Source organism: Hypanus sabinus, chromosome 4, assembly GCF_030144855.1.
Source record: "Hypanus sabinus isolate sHypSab1 chromosome 4, sHypSab1.hap1, whole genome shotgun sequence".
NCBI classification, from domain to species: domain Eukaryota; kingdom Metazoa; phylum Chordata; class Chondrichthyes; order Myliobatiformes; family Dasyatidae; genus Hypanus; species Hypanus sabinus.
In genome coordinates, this window is record NC_082709.1 from 47,505,031 (window position 1) to 47,525,712 (window position 20,682).

Here is a 20,682-nt window from a genome sequence, read left to right on the forward strand (position 1 = left end):
ATGTACCTACTGTATCCATCTCTGCTATCAGCCATAGCAGGGGTTGCATGCACCCACCACTCTCTGTGTAAAGAACTCGTCCTTGACATCCCCACTTTATTTTCCTCCAGTCTCCTTAATATTATGCCGCTTCGTGTTAGCCATTTCCAGCCTGAGAAATGAGCATGAGAAACGATGGCAGGCATCCTGTAGTTCAAGATTAAAATATATTTATTATCAAAGTATGTGTACATTATACAACCTTAAGATTTGTCTCCTTACAGGCAGCCACTAAATAAGAAACCCAAGACCATAAAATGACTACGCCCGTCAAACATTTAATGTGCAGAGAGAGAAAAAAAAAGCAGATTATGCAAACAGAAAAAGTAATCAAAAAGCATTTAGAATGTAAATGAGTCCTCAGTCTCAAAGCCCAGAGCAGCCTGAGCAGGCCACAGCCTCAGTTCAGCACATAGCAGAGTAAATGTCACAGAGCCTGCAGCAGCCTGAGTAGGCCATAGCTTCAGTTCAGTGCATAGCGGAGTAAATGTCACAGAGCCTGCAGCAGCCTGAGTAGGCCATAGCTTTAGTTCAGTGTATAGCGGAGTAAATGTCACAGAGCCTGCAGCAGCCTGAGCAGGCCGTAGCTTCAGTTCAGTGCATAGCGGAGTAAACGTCACAGAGCCTGCAGCAGCCTGAGCAGGCCATAGCTTCAGTTCAGTGCATAGCGGAGCAAACGTCACAGAGCCTGCAGCAGTGGGAGCAGGCCACAGCCTCAGCCGAGGGAAGAGCGGAGTAAACATTCTGGAACAGGGAACAGAACCAGCCTGACCTTCTCCTCTGGTCCTGACACCCGGCCTTTTCAATCTGTTTGGCCTAGTTTTTAAATCATCCAAGTATCAGCTGTTCCTTGATCTAGGACCCGTGGTCTGTCACGCCGATACTCTCCAGGCCTGGACACTGCTGCTACATTTCAGCCCGTACCTGACCATTCCAAATTGGCTCAGTGCTTAGATCGACCAAACCTCACTCTCAGTTTGGGTGGACGGGTCTCAAACCTGCCTCTCTGCTGCTCCACTTGCCCTGACTTTGTCTTCAACATGCCTCAACCTCGCCTCACACTCAAACACTTTGATCCTTGACTCAGCTTTGCCCTCATTTGCCTCTCCAACATTTACTATAGTTTTTTTAAAGAAATGTATTATAAGTAAAGTAGTTAGGACAGTGAACCCACAGAATGAATCCGGCCCTGGCTGAGTACCAAAGACCTGTCCTGATCAACTGGCTAGAGTGATCATTGATATCTTTAACCTCTCACTTCAGCAGTCTGAGGTACTAACCTGCTTCAAGCAGGCTTAACTATACCAGTGTCTAAAAATTTCATGGATAACCTGCCTTAATGACTATCGTCTAGCAGCACTTACATCCACTGTGATGAAGTGCTTTGAGAGGTTGGTGATGAAATACATCAACTTCTGCTTGAGATGCAACTTGGATCAGCTCCAATTTGCCTACTGGTGTAACAAGAACACAGTAGATGCCATTTCATAGGCTCTTCACTTAACCGTGAAACATCTGGAGATCAAAGATGCATAAATCAGTATGCTCTTTATTGATTACAGCTATACATTCAATACTGTTCTCCCCTTAAAACTAATCTAATCCATAAGCTTCAAGACGTTGGCCCCAATACCTTCTGGTGCAATTGGATCCTTGATTTCCTCACTTGCAGACTCCAGTCAGTTTGGATTGACAACAATATCTCCTGCACAATCTCCAGCAGAACAGGTGCACCACATGGCTGTGTTTAGTCCCCTACTCTACTCGTTTTACACTTATGACTATGTGGATAAGAACAGCTGCAACTGCATATTCAGATTTGCTGATGACACCACTGCTGTAGGCTGAATCAAAGGTGGTGATGAATCACCATATAGGAGGGAGATTGAAAATCTGGCTGACTGGTGCCACAACAACAACCTCTCACTCAATGTCAGCAAGAACAAGGAGCTCACTATTGACTTCAAGGGGAGGAAGAAATCGAAGGTCTATGAGCAACTTATCAGGGGTTCATAGGTAGACAGCATCAGCAACTTTAAATTCCTTGGTGATATCATTTCAGAGGATATGTCTTGGCCCAGGCAAGTAAGGACAACTATGAAAAAAGCATGGCAGCACCTCTACTTCCTGTGAAGTTTGCAAAGATTCAGCATGACATCTAAAATTTTGAAAAACTTCCAATAGATATCTGGTGGGGAGTATATTGACTGGTTGCATCATGGCAAGGAATGGAAACACTGATACACTTGAATGGAAAATCTTACAAAAATATGGTCCAGTCCATCATAGTAAAGCCCTCCCCAATACTGAGCACACCTACATGGAGTCCTGTTGCAGGAAAGCAGCATCTATCATCAAGGACCCCAACTACACAGGCCATGCTCTCTTCTTGCTGCCTCCATCAGGAAGAAGATATAAGAGCCTTAGGACCCTCACCGCCAGGTTCAGGAACAGTTATTACCCCTCAACCACCAGGATCTTGAACCAGTGAGGACAACTTCACTCAACGTCACTTGCCCCATCACTGAATGGTTCCCACAATCTGATCTCACTTTCAAGGATTCTTCATCTTATCTTCTTGATATTTATTGCTTAATTATTTATTACTTTATAATTTCTTTTGTACTTGCACGGTATGTTGTCTTTTGCACATTGGTTGTTTGTTCATCCGATGGGTGTGGTCTTTCATTAATTCTATTATGTTTCTTGGATTTATTGAGCATGCCCTCAAGAAAATTATTCTCCGGGCTGTATATGGTAACATATATGTACTTTGATAATACATTAATTTTGAAACTTACTAACCCAACTTTCCAGTTCCTCATTCATTATTTATAAAAACACAATGAGCAGTGGACCCAGAACAAATCCCCGTGGAGAACTGACAACTGACTTCCAGACAGAATATACTCCATCTACAACCACCTTCTGCCTTCTATGGGAAAGCCATGTTTCTCTGGATCTCACGAGTTTCTGAATGAACCTACCATGGGGGAGCTTAAAAAACACTTTACACCACATTCACTGCCCTACCTTCATCAATGTGCTTTGCACACCCCTCAAAGAATTCAATCAGGCTCATGAAGCTTCATCTACCCCTCACAAAGACATGCAGACTATCCCTAATCAGACAATGCTTTGCCAGATGCTCGTAAATTCTGTCTCTAAGAAACTTTTCCAATAATTTACCCAACAATGAAGTAAGACTCACAGGCTTTTAATTTCCAGGGTGATCCCTACTCTCTTTCTTGGACAAAGGAATAGTATTTGCCACCTTAAAATCATTTGGTACTATCCCTGCTCCCTTTTTAATCTGAGGTATATCCCATCCAGCCCCAGGGACTCAAACAAGAGAAAATCTGCAGATGCTGGAAATCCAAGCAACACACACAAAACATTGGAGAAACTCAGCAGATCAGGCAGCGTCTTTGGAAAAGAGGACAGTCAAGGTTGCAGGCTGAGACTCTTCAGCAGGACTGGATGTAAAAAGCTGAGGAGTAGATTTAAAAGGCAGGGAGGGGAGAGAGACAAGGTGATAGGTGAACCCGGGAGGGGGAGGTATGAAGTAAAGATCTGGGAAGTTCATTGGTAAAAGAGAAACATGGTTGGTGAAGAGGGATCTGATAGGAGAAAACAGAAGGCCATGGAAGAAAGAAAAGGTGGGTAGGGGAGAACCTGAGAGAGGTGATGGGTAGGCAAGGAGATAGGGTGAGAGAGGGAAAAAGGGATGAGGAATGGTGAAGGGGATCATTACTGGAAGTTTGAGAAATCGATATTCATGCCATCAGGTTTGTGGCTACCCAGGTGAAATATAAGGTGTTGTTCCTCCAACTTGAGCGTGGCCACATTGTGACAGTAGAGGAGGCCATGGATTGACATATCGGGATGGGAACGGGAAGTGGAACTAAAATACGTGGCCACTGGGAAATCCTGCTTCTTCTGGTGGACAGAATGTATCTATACTAGTATTTTTTAAGAGTTCCAGCACATCCTCTTTTTTAACTCCAACATGTGCTAGCACAGCAACCTATTTTATGCTTATCATCACAAACATCAAGAGCCCTCTCGCTGGTGAATATTGAAACAAGGTATTCCTTAAGAACCTCCCCTACCATCTCTGACTCCAAACACATGTTTCCTCTACTATCCCTGATTGGTTCAACTCTCACCATGCAGAATACATTTGGGGGGGGGGGGGTTTCCTAAATCCTACTCGCCAAGGTGAGCGAGATTTTGATTTGGATATGTCCCCACTTCTATGGTTATTGAAAAGCTAATTTTTCTCTAGTGATTATCAGCTTGGGAGTACTTTCACACTAAGCATCACTGTGGTTCAGGAACATGATTCCCCCTCCCAAACATAGCTTGTTTGACTAAACAGGGAAATGGCTACAAAGCTTGGGGCTAGATACAGGTTGGTGCATAGGAAAGTGTAGTAAAGGAATGCTGCCGGAAGACCTCGTGTCTGTTTCTTCTAGGAAGGTGGAGAATGGGTTTTCTGCTCCAACATGCCAGGAACTGTACATGCAAATGGCACAGCTTCTCAGTCTTAAGCGATAAAATAATCTCACAAAATGTCAGGAATTGCTGAAGGAAGATACATTTACCGGCACACTCTCTTCCTACTATGGGAGCTTTAAAAGCAGTAGCAACCTCTGGAAGAGTGAGGAAGGGTACTGCTCTTTGGTAGGAATAACAGGGTATCGGATATCTGGGTGGGCTCTCAGGGCCAGGATCAGAGAGATTGGGAGGTGGGGTCACAACCTCCAAGGGAAGGTTGTTAGCCGCAAAATGCAACTGTAGTTGAATCATTGATGCATCAGACGATAATCCATAATCAATGTTGTCGTCCATTGTGATTCCCTTTGAGTGGCTCGGGAAAGAACTCTGATATATTTAAACAGTATTCAAGCAGGCCTTCCTCTAAGATCTGTTTTCTTGGTTGAGGCCCAAACTGTTTCTCCTTCCCATAAAGACACAACAGGGCTGCATCAGCAAAGCTAATCTTGCAATACGTGCCAACTGAAAGCACTGTGGGAGGGCTAAAGGTTCATGTACATAACCAGCATTAGAAGAGTGTGACATTGCCTTCTCTAATTTCCAGTATCATTGATTTTAACTTCCAGTAATTTCTTTCTGCTCTCTCTTTCACCATTTTCCATTTCCCATTCTGGCTACCCTCTCACCCTTTCTCCTCACCTGCCTGTCACCTACCTCTGGTTCCCCTCCTCCTTCCGTGGTCCACTCTCGTCTCCAATTGGGTTCCTCCTTCTTCAGCCCCTTCCCTCATCCCTGCCCAGCTTCTTACTTCATTCCCCTCACCTCAGCTCACCCATCACCAGCTGCCTTTTCACTTTGGTTTCTGCTGCCTTCTTTCCCCGTCCTGATGAAGGGTCTGGGCCTGAAATGTCAGCTGTTCACTCCCCTCCATGGATGCTGCCTGACTAGCTGAGCTCTGCCAGCATTTTGTTTGCCTTGCTCAAGATTTCCAGCATCCACTGACTCTCTTGTGTTTAAATTTCCTAGTTCTGAGCCCACTTAGCAATCAGTTTTACAGATCCATTCAACAACAAACGGAATATTTATAGCCTTGAGGCTCTTTAGTTTTGAAATCAGACGGCTGTAGGTCTTGTAACTTAGAAGTTTACATTGGAATGCAAAGGTTAGATAGAGAAAGCTACTTATAAAATTAAAGAGTAATGAAAGCATGAGAACAAGTTGGCAGGTTCAAACTAGCATAAGCTGAGAGCAGGTGCCAGGAAGTACTTTGTATCACAGGTGATCAACAGTTGGAATTAACTTTTACATACAGTACCATGGACAAAAGTTACAAAGCTATTTAAGAGACAATTGGAATACAGTTAAGGCATATTGTGGCGGTTTTAAAGAAAAGTGCGTAAAGTTTGCTTACAGGCCTTCACCACCATGACCTTGTCAGAAATCACTAGACTTTCTACAATGCATTAGAATTCTTTTTGACTGCATGAATAAGTGTTCAGAGGCTGTGAAGCACATGGGATGCCCTGAGGATGTGATAAATTCAAATTCTTCCTTTGTGTGAGGATGAATCATTTTCTTGCAGGCTGTGCCTGCTGGCTGCATAACAGCTTTGAAATACACACACACAAAAAGAGTTGGGATAAACGATGCTGTAGATCCTGGTAGTGGGGTGGGAAGGAGGGGTTGTGGCTCTATTGTGTGTGATGTCAGTTGTTTCTCATGGATCTGACCTGTTGTTTCTAGTGGAGTGTAAATGGGGAACAATTCTGGAATACTTATTAAGTGAATTTTCTCAGTACAGGTGCGGAATTTGCTTTAACTGACAACTGAACACAATGTGAAACCAGCAAAAGACTAGCGAAGCCACTATTAAACTCTCGCTTAACAAATAACTTATGTTTGATCAGTCGCATCAACTGTTTTGCCAATCCAATGTTAAAGCAGCTGTTACTTGTTCAGCAGAGTTTCTCCTTCCCTTGTCCAATTTTCTCCTCTAGGAAGACATAATTTCCTGTTGAGGTATGGCGCCTGAGGTCATTGCTCACTGTTTCACAGCCTTGCAGCACTGATCTTATGGATCTGGGTAACACGTGGCCACAGACAACTCTGCAGCAGTAACCATCATGAATGAAGACTAATCCTGAGGTTGACACACAGACACAGCCATCTGCCATTCACAGTTGAGAAAACTAACAATTTCCCAGGCTGTAAGAAGCTGTGACCTGGTGTAGATTCTGTCTGGATAAAGCAGGAAATGTGTTGATCTCAAACTGCATCACTTAGTTTGTAAAATGATATTGTTTGGCATGAACTGCAGGCAGTAAAGGAGCACCCTGCCTTTGGCCAAAACATATTTTGGGTGATATCACAGACAACTGTCTACGTAGATTATGGACCAAAGATGGAGCCACTACACCAAACGATTCAGCACCATCTTCTCAGTCTTCCCTCATTGGTTATGCAGCGAATCATCAGCACAGGGGATTCAATCGAGAGAAGCACACACAAAATGCTGTTGGAATAGGTCAGGCAGCATCTGTGTAGTCTAGAGGAATAAAGTCATGAAAGGTTTGGCTGAGACCCTTCCCTTGGACTGGAAAGGAAGGGGGAAGAAGCCAGAATAAGAAGGTGGAGGAGGGGAAGGAGCACATTGCCAGGTGATAAGTGAAACCAGGTGAATGGGAGGGGGAGACGGGATGAAGCAAGAAGCTGGGATGTGATAGATGGAAGAGGTAAAGTGCGAAAGAAGAAGGAATCTGACAGAAGAGGACTTTGGACCTTATGAGAAAGGGGAGAGGCACCAGAGGGGTATGATGGATGGATGAAGAGAAGAAGTGAGAGGGGTGCCAGAATGAAGAATGGCAAAAGAGGAGGAGGAGGAGGAGAGGGGAGAAATTCCTGGAATTAGAGAAATCAATGTTCATGCTGAGGTTGAGGCTACCCAGATGGAATATGAGTTGTTGCTCCTCTATATTGAGAGTAGCCATAGACTGACATGTTGGAATGAGAATGGGAAGTTGAGGTGAAATGGGTGGCCACCAGCAAATCCTGCCTTTTGTGGAGGACAGTGTGAAGGTGCTCAATGAAGAAGTCCCCTAATCTACGGCGGGTGTCGCCAATGTACGGGGGCGGTGGTTTGGCCACACCGGGAGCACTGGATACAGTGAATGATTCGTCAGATTTGCAGGTGCAGTGCCACCACTTCTGGAGGGACTGTTTTTGGCCCTGAATGGTAGTGATGGAGGAGGTATAGGGACAGGTACAGCACTTACAGTGATAAGGCCCAGGGGGTCTGTGGAGCAGGACAAGAAGACAAAGGAGTTATCTAGAAAGCAATTCTGGTGGAAGGAGGAGGGTGGAGTGGAGGGAAAGATGTGTTTAGTGGTTAGCAACTCTGTTTCTTGTGTAATTCTGTATATGATAAAAATGACCACCATTCAGCCCATCAGATCTATTGCTAGCTCCATCAGTTCCATTCATTTTCTCCTCATTTCCTTGCAGCCTGCCACTTATTCTCACTTGCTGACCACTCTTATTTATTTTGCTACCTCTGTACACTAAGGTGCAACTTGCAATTCGCATGTCTTTCAGATACTGGGAGAGACTGCCACATCTAGGAAAATGCATGCACTCAAGGGGAGGACGTGCAAATGTTACACAGACGACAGATGAGGTCTGAATTGAACACAGATCATTGAAGCCGGGAAGGAAAGCACAGAAAATTGTGCTATATGCCGCTCTTTTCCTTTCCTTTTCAATTCTGTCATCAATGTACTTAAAATAAAAGTAACCTTAACCCCCAAACACGAGGAGATCTGCAGATGCTGGAAATTCAAACAACAACACACACAAAATGCTGGTAGAACACAGCAGGCTAGGCAGCATCTATAGGGAGAAGCGATGTCGACATTTCGGGCCGAGACCCTTCGTCAGGACCTTATCCTTAACCCCTCTGCCTTTGCACACTACCAGCCCGCTTCTGATCCTCACCAGGGTCACTGAATCTGTTACAGCCTTCCAAATTGATGAGCATCTTACCTAAAACTCCCATTAGCTGCCGCTTACAGACAGCTATACCTCTGTGGATTGATCACTGGCCTACACTAACCTGTTGTTCCATTGCTCTCTTGACAAAATCACCTGAAAGCACATGTATACTGGCAGCACTCAGCTGTACCTCTCTCAACCAAAATTGTATCTCTGTTTACCTGACACCCTCTACTGGATGTACAAATGTTTCTTCCTCACTAACAGGTGGGAAAACTGGACCATTAATCTGTTCCCTGACGATCATGCCAGTTGTCTGAATCTGAATTTGACTGTTCAGAACTAGGTGATGTGATGATATCTAGATCACTATTTCTCCCTGTATAACATTACCCAGCTCTGTCCACCCTCAGCTCTTCTGCTACTGAAACCTTCCCCCGTGTCCCGAAACTGGACAACTCCAGTACACTCCTCTGACTTTCCTCATTCTTTAAAGATGATGTCATCCAAAAACTGCAGCTCTCGTCCTAGTTTACACCATCCCACCCACCCATAATCCCTGCACTGTGTCATGATAAAGCACTTGATTCAAATCAGAGCATTTGTCTCTCACCTTTATGCTGATATATTTTTTAATCACAGTACTGAGCAAAAGTCTTTGACACATACATGAGGGGTGATTGATAAGTTTGTGGCCTAAGGTAGAAGGAGATGAGTTATACAGCTCTCGTTACATGCACATGCAGTTCAACTATTTCAGTCATTATGCAGAAAGTTTGAAGTTAATAACTCATCTCCTTCTACCTTAGGCCACAAACTTATCAATCACCCCAGTGAGCAAGTAACTGATGAGTTATTAACTTCAAACTTTCTGCATAATCACTCGAAGAGTTGAACTGCATGTGCATGTAATGAGAGCTGTATAACTCACCTCCTTCTACCTTAGGTCATGAACTTTTCAATCACCCCTGCTGTGGACACTTTCTGGAGGTCCAAGATCCGTATGCTTCACAATCGCTGGACTAAGTGTGTAAATGTAGGAGGGGACAATGTTGAAAAATAAATGTACTAGGTTTTCTATAATTGACTCCGTCTACCTTAGGCCGCAACTTTATCAATCACCCCTTGTATATAGCTAGGATGCCTAAGACTTTTGCACAGTACTGTATATGCCAAAGTGGGAGCAGAGAGTGAGCTTGTAAATCTGACAGAAACAAAGGACGTTGGGAATGGTGAGGGTGGAGTTCTGCAGAAGGCGTGTGGGCAGATGAGGAGTGCCAGGGACATGGGTGGAGTGGGTGGAGACATAGCCAGCCCTGAGACATCAGGCAAAGTCAGTTGATTCCAAATAATTGGTTTATTGATCATTATAGAATGTTGCTCTGGTGCTTCCTGCTCCCTCTCCTCTCCCTTCCCTTTTCCTAACCATGATTTCAATCTCCTTGCCCCCTTCCCACTCTCAGTCCACTATGGAGACCCACAGAATTAAGTCTATCATCACTCACATACATCATGAAAGTTGCTTTTTTTGTGGGCAGCAATACAAAGGAACACATAAAATTACTTCAGTACTGTGCAAGTCTTAGGCACCTTAGTAGATGTGCCTAAGACATTTGTACAGTACTGTACTTATTTCATCAAAATCACACTGGAAAAGTAAAATACTGCTACAGTTAGAAATGTATAAATATCTTCAGCCTGAGAAATATTTTCAGTCTCTCTTCGCCCAGACATAGTACTGTGGTCCATGGCCAAGACAGTCCTCTTCATTGAGTTAACCATCCCATGGGAGGAAGGATTGGAGCCTGGCCACAAGCAGAAGAGGCTGAAGTACTCAGTCCTGGCAGCTGAATGTAAGGAAGCTGGCTGGAGGACCATCATCTACCTTGCGGAGTTAGGATGTGGGGGCTTCATCGACGACAAGGTTACTCCGTAATGCCAGTGACTGGAGCGATGCTCAGGAAGGCCACCAGGGAGTTGACAGAAGAGGCAGAAAAGAACAACTTTTGACTGTGTCTGAGGAGGAAGGACAGAACTTGGGGGACTGACTAACCAAAGCAGCAGGGGGTGACAGGGAAATGCCCCTGTCACTGCTCCACCATCAGGAGATGTACCAGGGCTAAGGAAATGTATGGTTATCCCCAGCTGATGACCCTGCAGCTGACTTAAGGGAGGTGCGGCAGACAGCAATGTCAAGCAGGAAACACCTCCCTGTAAATCTCATCAACCATCCCTTCAGTAGCCAAGCTCTGGAATTACCTCTCTAAAATTCTATTTCCTCCTTTAAAATGTTTCTTAAAATCCACCTGGACCAAATTCATGGTATTCTAATGTGGTATTTCCACCTGCAGCTCACTGTTTTTTGATAACAATTCTGTGAAGTTCCTTTGTACATTTCAGGTGCTATACCACTACAAATTGCTGCTGGTGCATTAATATCACAATAAGATGTTAATGATGCAGAAAATCTTTGGAAAGATCCATTCACCTTTGGGCATTTGTACAGTGCTGATGTACACTGTGAACAGGGCAGTCTGCAGGTGGCTTCTCTGGTGATAATAAGTCTAGACAAACCTTTGTGCATTTCAAATAGCAAGTGTTTTACATTGCCCAATGTGATTTTTTTTTAATTCAGACATGAGAAATATTTACACAGCTCGAAGAAAATATATATTAGCACAATGACCGAAGACATATGATTGGATATAAACCGGTTGCAACTTTCTTTTTCTTTATTGCCTCGAGAGATGTTTGCGGATCTGTTGTATCAACCTCAATAAGCAAATAGGAGAAATCGATCTTTGAGGGAAACAACACAAATGCCCCTTTACCAAATGTTTGGTCAGATTGCATTATATTAAAATCATGTACAATTACCATGGAAGATTGTTACATGGAAAGAAAATGCCAGTAACTAACTTCAATGCAACCCAGACCTCAACAGATTCTCAGAGCTAATTTGATTACCAGTGTTCGATTAATCTGTGCCTATTTATGGAAAGGGTGAAGCACATTTTCAGGCAGCAGCATCCAAACGGGAAGAGAGGTGGAACCACATGATGTCAGTCAAGTGATGTTGACCATCATTTCTGGATTGCTGTCTCTTACTGTGATTAACCATGATGCAACTCAGGGATTAAAGGAGCTAATATGACCGCCTCTAAAAGAGGGCAAGTGGGTCACAGCGTTCGATGAATGGCATTTTTTCAGTGGTGCACAATGAGTCATTAGTTGAGGTTTTACAGAGAACTTGCGGGTAGCGATAGGCTGTCTTCTCCCTTCATCTTGTTCATCAAGTTGTGCAATGCACTACAAATGTGCCCGTTTCACTATCTGGTGTTTGCAAACCAGAAGGCAAAAATCAAGAGTTTCTGGAATCTGTAAGGCTGGTGATAGATCAACAGCATTTCAGTTCTGACAATGTTATCATTGATTGAAATTATGTGTTATGAGAAATTGCTGTAATTCAGAGAATGCATTAGTGGTGGTTATGGGTTAAGAGAAAATGTTTAATGCAAATGTTTCATTCCTTTGTGTAAACAGTGTGCTGTCCAATGCAAATCAACCTATTTTAGAAGCTAGTTAAGTAGAATGGGGACAAAATAATGTCAGACCACCTTTTGATAAATTTGTTGCCTAGTGGTGGAGAGCATGACTCTTGAGAAGTCATTTTTTTTTGGTGATGCATTAATAATCTCTGCAGGGACGTCTTAAGTAGATAGACTTTAGAGGGAAGCAGTGGGGGAGGCATGAATTTGGGGCCAGATTTGGTCTGGGTAAGATTTCTGTGTATTCTTGGTAGACCCCTCCTTGAATCAACAGCCCACTGTTCTTTCTCTAGGTTCATATGTGGAGAAGGCCCAGAGCCACCTTGCCTCAGAAATAATTCAGAGGCTTCAAAGGGAATAAGAGAAAGTACTTGGAAAATACCTCAGTTATTAAAAACTGCAGTCCCAACAATAAGCAAAGAACAATTCTTTGAAATCATTCATAGTTACAGAACGACTACAAAGCATATAGCCATATGAAGCTACTGACATTGACGGAGGGAAGGGAAAATTACTGTGGCAAAGTGGGAAGTGGGAGCTTGGCTTTGCTGAGGAGGGATCAGCATCTTTGTTGGAGCAATAGGTATATTTAAAGTGGAGGTTGAAAGGTTTTTGATTAGTAAGAGCATCAAAGGTTATGGGGAGAAGGAAGGAGAATGTGGTTGAGAGGAATAATAAATTAGCCATGATCGAATGGGAGAGCAGACTCAGTGGGCCAATGACCCAATCCGACTCCTAATGGTCAAAGGGATGATGCGAAGAAGCATGACTATGATGGGTAGGACCTCATCATCATGTTAGGTAGAAGATGAACTACACTAACCAATCGGTTGTGTTAAATTCTCTGGAAAGGTGACTCTCCTGTAATGAGGCTGAACAGATGGCTGCCTGGCTTCCTGCTATGCCGTAATAACCCCAGAAAGCAGATCTGAAAGAATACCTTCAGCTATGCCTAAACAGCAAGAATAAACTGGCTGGTGAAGGATTCTGAAGGCTAAATTTAGGTTACTAGCAGATGTTTATTTATTTAACCAGAACAAGATCAACAGTTTCAAGTTGTCATAGACATAGAGTGTGGTTTATGGCCAGTACACTGAGCTCATTGAAGAAAGAGTCAGATGTTGTGTTAAGAGGTAAATTTGTTCAATCCTACAGTTGGGATAAAATACAAATTAAGGTTATTGAAAAAACGATCTTGCTATTTTCTCATGAGCTTGTTTCTGCCATCCACAAACAAACTTTTCCCAGGAGAATGCAAAAGACAATACCTGAAGTTAAATGCTTGTATTCATTAATCCTAAATGTTCGAAATGAAACATGACATCATAGGAATTTTAAGACAAATTATAAAAATTAATCAGCATTTCAAGGTGTTTTAAAATCTTCATGGAAGTCAGCTCTTAAGTTATCAGTGCAAGTAAAGCTGAGTGCATGTTTTCTTTGATGTACAGCTAGACTTTTACTATTTCCTTGCTATTGGTCTGAATTTTTAACAATCGGCACCAGACAGGAAGCACAACTTTGTGGGAAGTACAGAAGTTTGAATAAAGAATAAAGTAAAATGCATGTGGACTTCTCCTATAATTTGCACTTGTCAATGATTTTCTGAGGTAGATTGAACCCAGCTTCAAAGGCTCAAGAGCAATAAATGTCTGGCCCTGTAACCTTTGGAACAGTTGATGAAAGATGATACTGAGTGTTGCTATTAATTGATTTACATTGTATTCAAATAAGATTAAATTACACCCACTCTGGCAACTCACAATACCCACGGTATAAAATTGTTGGTTTATGTCCATTTTCAGAGCAGGTCTCTGCAAAACGTTTTGTGATTATCTTCAGCATGAGAAGTGTGCTTTAGAAATGTCACTGTTGCTAGATCAACATGTCTCCAGGCACTGCAATCACAGTACTCAACACTTTGAAGGGAAAATGGTCACTTCAGTAGGAAAGGCGAATATAATATTGCAACACATCAAAGCAGGCAGGTGTCATAAAGTATGGAGCAAGGTCACTCCGGCAGCACAGCGGCCACTCCTAACACTCCACCCCCTTGTTTTTCCTTTCACGTACTGGAGCCACAGGCTCATGCTGCGATACTATTCAAAGTGAGAACAAATTTATTATCAAATTATGTACTTGTTGCCAGATATTACCTTGAAATTCATTTTCTTGCCAGCATTTGCAGGAAAAAATAAAGAATTACAATAGAATTTATGAAAAAACTATACATAAACAAAGACTGACAAATAATGTACAAAACGAATGCAAACTGTGCAAATTTAAAATAATAATAGTACTGCGAACATGAGTTGTGGAAGTCCTTGAAAGTACGTTTGCAAGTTATTGAGTCAGTTCTGAGTTGCAGTGAGTGAAGTTATCCACGCCGGTTCAGGAGCTTGATGGTTGTAGGGTAATAACTATTCCTAGGGAACTCTGTAAGCACAGAGATTTAAACCTGATATTTCAATCAAAAGCCATATGAGAATTAAAACTTCAGTGCTGGGAAAAACTGGGTGCAGGATGGTGGCTGGGGGGTGTTGGGCTACAGGGGAAACCAGTGTAGAGCTATACATTTATTGCTTCAAGGTTACTGGGCAGACATGGCATTCAACTGGACAGGATTTTTGGCAGCTCATGATGCCATTTCTGATTATATGTCACTGGTTTCATCAAATAACTCCTCTGTTCCAGAACAGAATCTGAGGGATATGATAAAACATATTGTACTACTCAATGAAGAAATCTACCGCAGATCATTTAGCCACAAGTCAAGCAAGGAGTAATGGATTACAGTAGCAAACAAAGGCTTAGCAGCACTGTCGTCATATCAACATAGGACAAAGGTCATCGTCCTAACCCATTGCTATATCTCATACTGAAAATCCATTAACTCAGTCTCAATTCTACTCATCTACACGGCCCTTTGAGATAAAGTGTTCTCATCTCAGTCCTAAATGGTGCTTTAACCTTTTTCTTAGATTGCCTCACAAAGAGGAAACATTCTTTGTTAATCCCTCACATGGTATTATTAGGGTCATTTCTTGATCTTCACTGTCTTCCCACACAATTGTTAGATCTGCTTCTGGAATTGACCCACCCATATCCATCTGTTCAACAACCTCTGGCATACAGTTATGTTATGACTGATTTGTAGCTCAACCCCATCTGCCTGCTTTTGTTCTGTATCATTTGACTCTTTTGCCAAATGAAAGTAAATTGACCCCAGCCTCCTGAGCAACTAACCACCCCTCCTCCCTGGGTTGTCAGGAATGACTAATTCCTTCCTGTTGTTCCGAGCTGAGGGAAGGTTTGCTGTACAGGTATTGCCTTCATATTTTAATCAATTACTCACTGTTGTCTATCAGTTGTTCATTGACACACAACAAGATCATAAAACCACAAGATATAGGAGTAAAGTTAGGCCATTTGGCCCATCAAATCTGCTCTGTAAGTGTATGCTAAAAGTTCAAAGAACTCTGGCACCTAGACACAGTTTACTTTGATCAGTATATTTTATTTCCACATGTCATGCTCCTGTTGCTAAGGTGAATCTGGGAAGCACTTGGACAGATACAGTTGATAGAAGTGGCAAAATACTGTTCACATCAACACCATGGGATAAGAAGATGAAAATACAATATTGTTCCTTTGCTCATTTTTATACTGAAATTCCCACTCCCCCCCCATAGAAGTGCTATATGGAAATTGGCTGTGGAATTATTGAGTGATGCCACGTGTGGCGAATATTCATTGAAAGGGTTCACACAAAGAGAATGGCTACTTGGAAATGTATCTGGTATACGTGAATTCAATGGCACCAACAAAAAAATGATTTTTTTTAAGATCAAGTATGAGCTCCATGGAAACAGAATCAATCAAAACAATGTGTACTGGGAAAGTTAAAGTGTATTTTACAATCTAGAATCTACTGCTTGAAACATACTTGTATCATGTGCTAATGCAACATTTATGTAACTAAAATGTGAATATTGACTGATTGCTCAGATTGACACGAAACAGAAACTCACAAATTAAATGGCACACTAGATTTCCTACCTTGCACACAGAATTTCAGTTCCTTCACATCTGTCACCGTTGTTGAGCAGAGCTTCTCGGGGACCTTTTTACTCATACGGTTATAGTTCCTTCGCTTCTTTGTCTCACCCCAAAGGTTGGAACCTCCATGCATACTGGGAATGTTGAGGATTGCGATTCCTTCTAGTGACGTGTTACTTAGATCAAGGACAATACCATCACACTGGAAGATACAAATCATAAAACATCACACTCTTTTGCGAAACTGATCAACATAATCTTCCAAAGTCAAAAGGAAGGCACACAACAACCTGTTATACAGCCATACATCAATGATTACAATTTTCAGAGCTATTTAATTATTGTCATTTCATCCATCCATCCAGCATCTGCTTTGTCTTTCTACCATCAGATTGGAGACTCCGTTGCATAAAAACAAGAACGATCAGGGTGAGAAACAGTTTCTTCCCTCGGTCCATTAGGCTTCTTAACTCCCTGTCAAGTTGCATTCCAAGTGTTACCGGTTAATCTGTTCTGTACCTTACAATATTTAATTTATACACTTTAGTTTGTTTATTTATGTGTAATCCATCTGTAGATTTCATCCTTACTTTCATAAGTTCTTGTGTGTTATGTATACCGTGGTGCTGTATATCCTGGTTCGGAGAAACATTGTCTTGTTTGACAGTATATGTGTAGATAGTTAAATGACAATAAACTTGACTTGATAATCTTCATCCAAAAGATTAAAAAATACAAGATTTACTTTATTACACTTCAAGTTTAAAAGTAGATTTTGTTTTGTTTGGCAGCAATATAATTATTACCTAAACTCATGACACACATGACAGTGAACAGAGATCTGAGTTGTCACTCCAAAAATTAATAACAGTACCATATTGAGGTATATTTTGTTTATTATTTTATATACCTCAACCTCAGTTATATTCCCTCAACCTCCAAGGAACCTCTGTTCCTCGATACTCCCTAAGAGCCCTATTGATGGTATATTTCCTAGCCTTATATGTACTCCCAAACTGTATCAACTCAACACTTGTCTGGATTAAACTCTGCCTGTCATCTTACAGCCCATTTCAACACCATTTCAATATATCCCTGCAGCTTAAAACCATTTTCCACACTATCAACAACTCTGCCAATCTTCCTGTTATCTGTGAACTTGCTGCTCTTGCTTTCTATAGTACGTTCACATCTAAGCCGGTGCTCTTCCTTGTGTGACACCACAAATCACAGGCAAATACAACCCTCTTCCATCACCCGGTCTCCTATTTCTAAGCCAATTTTGGATTCAATTGTAGACCAGTGGAGACCAGCATCTAACGATAAGAGGAGAATGCTCTGCACTTTAACAGCACTTTGGATATGCACACAAAAAATCTCTCTCTCTCTCTCTCTATGTGTGTGTGTGTGTATATATATATATACACACACACACACACACACACACACACACATATAGTCAAGAATTCCATCCCTCGCAGAATTTTGAAGTTTGCAATGTGATCACCTCTTCTGAACTCTGGTGAACAGCCTAATACCTTCCTGATCATTGTGGGTTACTTCAACCAGGCTAGGTTGAAGATATCTCTGACAAACTACTACCAACACATCTGTGGAACCAGAAGAGCTAACACAAACATTATCACTGTTATACCATCGTGCCATCCCATGCCTGCACTTTGCCAATTCCGATCAGCTGTCCATGCTTCCATTCCCAGTATACAGGTAGAGACTGAGCATCACAGCAACAGGGGTGAGGACCACAAAGGTATGGTCAAGGGAGGCAGGAGAGCATTTACAGGACTGCTGTGTATTGGAAGAGTGGACCATATTCAAGAATTCATCTTTGGATCTGAGTGAATGTGCCACAATTGTCATTCACTTCATCAAGACCTGTGTGGATGAGTGTGTGCCTTCAAGAAAATAGCAAACATACTCAAATCAGAAGCCATGGATAAACCAGATTTGCAGTCTGCTGAGGCCTAGATATGTGACTTTCAAGACTGGCAAACTAGAACTCTACAAGAAGTTCAAGTACAACCTAAGACCATCATAAGAATGAAAAGGCAATTCCGTAGAGAAAGACGCTATCAAATGTACACAAGAAGGGTCAGAGCCTTCCCTATTTCCTGAGGAGACTGAGGTCCTTTAACATCTGCCGGACGTTGCTGAGGATGTTCTACGAGTTTGTGGTGGCCAGTGCTATCATGTTTGCTGTTGTGTGCTGGGGCAGCAGGCTGAGGGTAGCAGACACCAACAGAATCAACAAACTCATTTGTAAGGCCAGTGAAGTTGTGGGGGTGGAACTGGACTCTCTGACGGTGGTGTCTGAAAAGCGGATGCTGTCCAAGTTGCATGTCATTTTGGACAATGACTCCCATCCTCTCCATAATGTACTGGTTAGGCACAGGAGTACATTTAGCCAGAGACTCATTCCACCGAGATGTAACACTGAGCATCATAGGAAGTCATTCCTGCCGGTGGCCATTAAACTTTACAACTCCTCCCTTGGAGTGTCAGACACCCTGAGCCAATAGGCTGGTCCTGGACTTATTTCCACTTGGCATGATTAACTCATTATTATTATTTAATTATTTATGGTTTTATATTGCTATATTTCTACACTGTTCTTGGTTGGTGCGTCTGTAACAAAACCCAATTTCCCTCGGGATCAATAAATATGTCTGTCTGTATAATAGCTGTAGCAGGGCTTGCAAGTCATTACTTCCTAAACAGCAATACTGAACAGCATAAATGACTGTGATGCTTCACTCCCCAATGAGATCAATGCATTTCATGCATGTTTTCAAAAGGAAATTGAAACTACAGCTCTGCAAATCCCCACAGCATCTTGCAATCCTGTTATCTCTATCTTAGAAGCTGACATCTGAACGTCCTCACTCAACATCCTTCAGGAGGGTGAACATTCACAATGTGTCAGGTCCCAATGGTGTCCCTGGCAGGATACTTAAAACCTGTGCGGACCAACTGGCTGTAGTGTTCAAGGAGATCTTCAATCTCTCACTGCTGCAGTCAGAGCTTCCCACCTCCTTCAAAAGGGCACTACCATGCCGGTGTTGAAGAAAAACAGATTGAATGCCTCAATGACTATTACCCGGTAGCACTCACATCTACTGTGATGAAGTACTTTGAGAGGTTGGTCATGGCTAGAGTTAACTCCATTGAAATTTGCCTCCTGTCACAACTGTTCTACAGTGGATGCAGTCTCACTTGCTCTCCACTTAGCTTTGGACCATCTGAACACCAGCAATACCTATGTCAGGCTGTTTTTTATTGATTACAACTCAGTGTTCAATATCATAATCCTATTAGCACTCATCAAAAACCTTCAACCATGGGCCTCTATACCTCCCTTTACAATTGCATCCAAAGTTAGTGTGGATCAGTAACACCATCTCCATCTGACTGGCAATCAACACAGGTGCACCTCAAAGATGTATGCTTAGCCCACAGCTCTACTCTCTCTAACTTCATGACATGGCACAGCTCTCAAATGCCATGTGTACACTTGCCAATGACATCACTGTTGTTGGCAGAATCTCAGATGTTCAGATGGTGACAAGGAGGCATATTGGAAATGAAATAGATTGACTGGTTACTTTCAACATCAACAAGACCAAAGAATTGATTGTGGACTTCAGGAAAGGGAATTTGGGAGAATACACACCAGTCCTCATTGAGAGGAGAGTATTAGAAAGGGCGAGTAGCTTCATGTTCCTGGATGTTAACATCTCAAAGGATCAAACCTCATTAAGGATGCTCACCATCCAGGACACACCCGCTTCTCATTACTACCAGCGGGGAGGAGATACAGGAACCTGAAGATCCACACTCAAACTTTCAGGAACAGCACAGAAGATCACTGGGACACAGCTCCCAGCCCTTGAGGACACCTACAGCTTACACTGCCTAAGGAAAGCTACAAGCACCTGTAAGGACAACACACACTCATGCAATCATCTGTTTGAACTTCGTCCATCTGGTGGATGTTATAAGATTTTCTATGCCCACACTTCCAGACTGAAAAATAGCTTTTTCCCCAGAGCTGTAATTGCTCTGAACCAATCGATCAAGCATCATCCAAAAATTTGTTATATTGCTACTTTTAATACTGGTTTTATAGCTGTCATGCATCTGAGTTGTGCTTTTGTACTGCTGGACATTGCTTGTACTGGCTGGTTACTTGATTTTATTTATTGTTTATTTATTTTATTTGTTGTTTTATAACATTGAGTACGAGAGTTGCAAACTCATTTTCGCTGTATTGGTGCATGACAAATTGTACTATGCAATGACAATAAAGATATTTCATTTCTCAATCCACCATCAGATTTCTGAACAGTCCATGAACTCATGAACACTATCTCATTGTTTCTTTTTTTGCACTATTTATATATTTATTTTATTTTTATTGTAAATTTTAGTATTTTTAAAAAAGTTTTGTGCTGTACTGCTGCAAACGAACATCAAATTTCATGACATATATCAGTGATAAAATAAAATTATTCTGATTCTTACATAGGGTAAT

General features: G+C 42.2%; 1 protein-coding gene across 6 annotated transcripts in view; it reads right to left on the reverse strand.

The window, feature by feature from the left end:
• Positions 1-20,682, reverse strand: part of LOC132392730 (diacylglycerol kinase beta) — a 521,872-nt gene that overhangs the window by 39,676 nt on the left and 461,514 nt on the right. For all 6 annotated transcript variants that reach the window (XM_059967021.1, XM_059967020.1, XM_059967019.1 and 3 more), the window contains one exon: positions 16,134-16,335. In XM_059967021.1, the coding sequence (XP_059823004.1) occupies positions 16,134-16,335 (202 nt within the window). The remainder of the gene's footprint in view (positions 1-16,133; positions 16,336-20,682) is intronic.